Source organism: Asparagus officinalis, chromosome 8, assembly GCF_001876935.1.
Source record: "Asparagus officinalis chromosome 8, Aspof.V1, whole genome shotgun sequence".
NCBI classification, from domain to species: Eukaryota; Viridiplantae; Streptophyta; class Magnoliopsida; order Asparagales; family Asparagaceae; genus Asparagus; species Asparagus officinalis.
The window spans coordinates 123855613-123861179 of record NC_033801.1 but is presented as its reverse complement, the minus strand read 5'-3'; the positions used below and the strand labels follow the sequence as shown (position 1 = coordinate 123861179).

Genomic DNA, 5567 nt, shown 5'->3' with positions numbered 1-5567 from the left:
TTTTATTTAAAGCGTTTAGGGTAAGATTTGATAGGGACCTTGCATCAAAGAATTTTTTTATATTTAGAGCACGTGACGAAATATATCATTATCTCACTGTTCTAATTCCGCAAGAATTTTTTTTCCATACTTTTAGTTTTACTTCTATGATATAGAGAATGAGCTATAAATTTGAATAAGAATATTAGATAATATAAATATGAGTGAAACATCAACTAAAAGTTAACGTGAATATGAGCCAAACCACAACTAAAAGTTTAATGGACATATTGCAATTAAATTCATATGCAAAATTCCTTTGTGAATTGAATGATCACCCATCTTTTGAAGACTTCAAGATACTAATAAATAGAGATATTGTACTAGATTAATATATTTATAACTCACAAATAGTAGATCACTTGGTCTTAGTCTGGGTTGAAAGAAACAATGACAATATTTTATTTGATAGAGAGATTATCGAGTTGATGATTAATCTCACAAAAAATTTTGTTTTCTTTTTTTACTCTATTTTTTATCAATTTAAATAATCATGATATTCAACCACGTACAATACACGTGCATCTGAACCCATGATATTCAACCACGAATGCACGTGCATTCCAACTAGTCATCCCAAATGAGAGAGGAGATTGCTTCTCCTCTAAATGCCCATACACATCTGTGGCCTTTGAAGCCCAAAAACCCAAACCATTACCTTGGACTTTGCAAGTTCTTTTCTGGTCCATTTCTGACCCGCTCAGGCCCAATAGAACAGAAAAAAACCCTAGCCCCATATATTTATCTATATAATCCCTAATCGCCGCCGCCGTCGTCTTCTTTCTAGGGTTTCATCGAAAGAGAGAAGCAGAGCAGAGAAAAAATGGTTGCTCTCAAGCTCCAGAAGAGGCTCGCCTCCAGCGTCCTCAAGTGCGGCAAGGGCAAAGTCTGGCTCGATCCCAATGAGGTCAACGAGATCTCAATGGCCAACTCTCGTGAGCTCCATTCCACCCTTTTTCTTTTTCTTTTTCTTTGTTTTTGGATTTTTAATTGGTTTATTTCGTTCGAATTGGATCTGCACGCATAAGAAAGTTAAGGTTTTGATCGATAATTATTTGGTTACTTTGGTCATGATGCTTGAAGCGAAGTCCTGTATACATTTTGATTTTAGATTATGGGTCTTTGAAGTGTCTTAAGTGGAAAAGTATCCACTTTCTCTTTTGGATTAATATGCAATTATTTTTTTAGTGGCTATTTTTGTGTATCGATATATGATATTCTAGAAAATTGATATAAAAGAAAGAATTTAGTAGTTGTTTGCTTGATTTTCGTAGGGTTTTGAAGGTTTAGTGATTTTTGAAATCAGAAAGAATAACGTTTTGATTGAGAGTGAGATGTATTGGATGTATATTTTGATAAGATTAAAACAGTCGTAGAGTATGGTATTCTTTTAATGCGGGATCTTTTTTATTTTTATTTTGAGGATTTTTTCGTGCAAATTTTTTCAATGACAATGATGAAAGAAATTGTTGGAGGTGTGTACTTTGAAAGAATATTTTTAAAATTCTAGATAATGTACATTTTCTTATACTATTCATGCTATAATTACTCAGCAACAGCAGCTTCCACATGCTTAATATTTCTGGGAAGAATTTAGTTATTTAAATTACATTTTCGAGCTAATGTTATGATGTATATAAATACTTTCTTGCCCCTTTTGCTAACTTGTATTATTTATTTCTTATTCTTATGTTATAATTCATTGATGTCCAAGCGACTCAACTATTGTTCCTGCAAAGTCTAGATTAAACCTATTAATTGGTGTTGTGCTGTACTGCTAATTGTCAAATTCACCTTCATTATTATGATGTAATGTTGACAGCTAAAACCTTCATGTTTTTTTGGCTTCCTTCCTTTTTGCTTGTTGGAATTTACTTTTCAGATTATGAAAAGTTTAGATTGACATAAGCTTAATATGGCTACTGTGTTCTTTCTAAAAATGGCATTCTGCTCTCTCAAATTGCAGGTCAGAACATTAGGAAGCTGGTGAAGGATGGATTTATCATCAGGAAACCCCAGAAGATTCACTCACGCTCTCGTGCTAGGCGAGCTATGGAGGCAAAGAGGAAGGGGCGACACTCAGGCTATGGTGAGTTGTGTTTAATAATTCAAAATTTTAGGTACATGTCTTTGATATTGCCCTTGTTTTGCTAAATGAACTGAAATGGTCTAGGTAAGCGCAAGGGTACTAGGGAGGCTAGGCTGCCAACTAAGATCCTTTGGATGAGGAGAATGCGAGTTCTTAGGCGTTTGTTGAGGAAGTACAGGGAAGCAAAAAAAATTGACAAACACATGTATCATGATATGTACATGAAAGTCAAGGGTAATGTGTTCAAGAATAAGAGGGTGCTGATGGAGAGCATTCACAAATCTAAAGCTGAGAAGGCAAGAGAAAAGACGTTGTCTGATCAGTTTGAAGCCAAGCGTGCTAAGAGCAAGGCAAGCAGAGAGAGGAAGATTGCTAGGAGAGAAGAGCGATTGGCACAAGTGAGTTGAAAGTTCACCTTTTTCCCCTGCAAAGTTTTGCATGTGCTATCAAAATGTTTGCCTTACATATGATGTGATAATCTGTTAGGCATTGGTATGCTATTAGGTTGATCTAGTGTCGAGACTCCAAACGCATTGAATTCGTAGCGTTATTGGAGACAAAACTCATGCAATGCTATTCATACCATATTAGGGATACACTGAGTAAATTATTGTGTACTAGGTGCCTATCTACTTTTACTTGTGGCTTATTATACTTTTAATTTGTGTTTTGTACTTTGCTTGCGTATAAGCTGGCAGCCTATAGGTTTAGGTGCATTGTTTAGATGGTCTTATGTTACAATTATGTATTATCATCAAGGCTTTATTTATGCTCAAAAGAAGGATTTGAAATGTGAAATGAAAGAAACTTAGGTAAAAGTATCCATGATGCTGTTTAATTTAGTAACAATTACCTGTTTATTGCCAGTTACGATTGTTTGGTCCGGTGATTTCCATACTAAGTGCAGTTTCTTTCATGATCATTGTATTGGATGTATTAATCTCCCCCTTTATGTCTTGAACCTATCAATGACCATATTCCTCCCAATAAAAGGGAGGGAAAAAAAAGTATAACCTATTGGTAGATTGATTGTGTAGCGGTTGTAGCCCTTTCTGTTTTCGTGATTCTGTATGGTCATATAGCGTTGTGGAATGATTTGGAGCATATTTATTTGACATGGAGGAATTTGTCTGGCATGTCAAGTGATTCCATAGTTTAACATCCCTCTACTACTTAGCAATGATATATTTATTACTTTTCTTTCTTTGTCATCCTGAATTCCTCTATAGTTCCTTGACACTGTCACTAATGTGTTGATGCTTATATTAGTCTAGCAAAATTTGTTCATTGTTGTGGTCATGATCTGTCTTTAACATTGATATCATTTTTCCTATGTAGGGTCCTGTTGAAAAAACACCACCATCAGCTCCTGCTGCCCAACCCACCGAGTAAGTTATCCTATCTTTTCTGCTTGTAAATTTTGCCATCAGAGAAAAGCTGATTTACTCTTGAATCATATATATGCAGTGCACCCACCAAAAAGTCGAAGAAGTGAGGAGTTGATCTACTACCACTTGCAGACTAGTTTTATGAACTTAATTAGTTCCTTTATTTTCTGCGGAACTTTGTCAGTTATTTCGGATACTGTTAGATCCAAGAAACTTATTTCTAGTCCTTTCTGTCTGTTTGAATTTATCTTGTTTGCTACATATCAAGCATATGATAGATTTTATTATTACATATGAGCTGAAATTTTGTTGCGTTATCTGGGATTATCAACTTTCATACGAGCTTTGATTTCTAACAGAAGTCGTTTTGACTGCTAATACTATTGTATAAGATGCCATATGCTATACTCCAAATATGGCCTTCCTATGTGCGTCTGTCTTTACTAATTTTAGTTCTATCCTTTGCTGAAATTTGCAATTGTCAATACTTTTCTACCAAAAACCTCAGAAGACCAGTGTTCTCTCTATCTCCAAATGTTTCCCTCTATCTCATCATCCAGTTATGATGAAGGATCGCGTTGATCTCGTGTGCATCGCCTTTGCTTCTTTGTTCCTCATCACCACCTGTTTTGTTCCCTGTTTCTTGCATTGGCGTCGAGCTGCTAATTTTGTCGAGGCCACCCCTGTGAGCTCAAACCTGCAGCAAAATCCTTGCTAGTTGTGTTGATATGTTGCTTTGGCCATCAGTCTCGTTCTAATCGGCCCCTTTGTCGATTGCCTGTGGGACTCGATGACCCAGGTTTTCTCGTTGAATTAAAGCCTATAAGGTTGTTTCTTTGCTGAGGATTTCTCTTTTATTTCACAGGAATATGATAGCTTTAACAAGTCTATTGTACATAGTTTCGTCTGCGTTCCAGTTTCTTCTCTTTTATTTCACAGGAATATGATAGCTTTAACAAGTCTATTGTACATAGTTTCGTCTGCGTTCCAGTTTCTAGTTTCAAAGAAGAGCTACCAAGTAATGATAAATCAATGAGAAATATAGAGGGCGTCTCGTACAAAATTGACTTTGGCTGAAATTGTGAGATAAATAACTTCTCTCCTTTTTTCTTAAGATTGCCTCTACGTTGCTGGATTAATGTCAGGCACGATTGTACGAAAGTTGATTGTTTGGTTTTGAGTCAGATCCTGAAGAGTGATGAGAAAATATAGTCATTTTTTCGGGCGAAAATTTGGAGAAAGAGCGAGGGTATTTTAGGTACAAAAGAAAAGGGGTATTGAGATTGGAGAAGGCGTTTCGTGGGAACGGGTGGCATGGGTCCGAAGTACAGAGCCGTTCCTGCGCGGACCGGCTCGTCGGGTTTCTCCATTTTGCAGCTGGGCCCTCTTTTTTGAAGTTTTGCATATGAAGGTGGAGATTTGTTTATCTTAATTTTCAATGGCAATTTGATTTTTAATATATGTTCGTTGGTTTTTATTGAGTTAAACTTCCTGTCAAGGAAAGATTTTTAATCACATCCGTAGTAAAAATTATGTACTGACTTTAAAAATGGAAACAGAAGCAATTCTTCCTACTCAATCACATAAACTAAGACAAAGATACGTAGAAATATAGAACGAAACCATAACACAAACAGAAAATAAAATTTTACGTGGACTTATAACGAAAGGCTTCAAATTAGAGTCCAAAAACATCATCATAGAAATTATAAATAACCCTGCAAACATCTTATCTTCATCAACCAACAGTAGTACTACTTACTTGCCTTCGATCTCTATAAAAACAGTAGTACTACTTCAATAATTAGCCATTATAGAAAACTCAGCGATACAAAAGAATTTAGCCTATAATCCGCATAAGAAGCTCTAGACTACACCATTAGCCTTCATTTAAAATACTATAGGACATATAACCATGGTTAGCTACAACAACAAGCCAAAATATCACATCAACATAAACTTGCTAAAGAAAACAATATCTCAGAATTCTTCATTTATCCTTTAAAAGTCTTCTCCTTTCTCTCCGGTGCTCCCAACGTCATGCCTCTAGG

At 35.7% G+C, this 5567-nt stretch overlaps 1 protein-coding gene across 1 annotated transcript; it reads left to right on the top strand.

The window, feature by feature from the left end:
• Positions 806-3833, top strand: LOC109820122 (60S ribosomal protein L19-3). The gene is made up of 5 exons (XM_020386202.1): positions 806-974; positions 2006-2128; positions 2213-2526; positions 3467-3516; positions 3596-3833. The coding sequence occupies exons 1-5, from the start codon at positions 863-865 to the stop codon at positions 3621-3623; spliced, it is 627 nt and encodes a 208-aa protein (XP_020241791.1). The 5' UTR covers positions 806-862; the 3' UTR covers positions 3624-3833.

Coding starts and splice junctions, on each gene's coding strand:
- LOC109820122 (XM_020386202.1), top strand. CDS start 863: ATGGTTGCTCTCAAGCTCCAGAAGAGGCTCGCCTCCAGCGTCCTCAAG. Junction 975..2,005: donor GATCTCAATGGCCAACTCTC/GTGAGCTCCATT, acceptor CTCAAATTGCAG/GTCAGAACATTAGGAAGCTG. Junction 2,527..3,466: donor GAGAAGAGCGATTGGCACAA/GTGAGTTGAAAG, acceptor TTTCCTATGTAG/GGTCCTGTTGAAAAAACACC.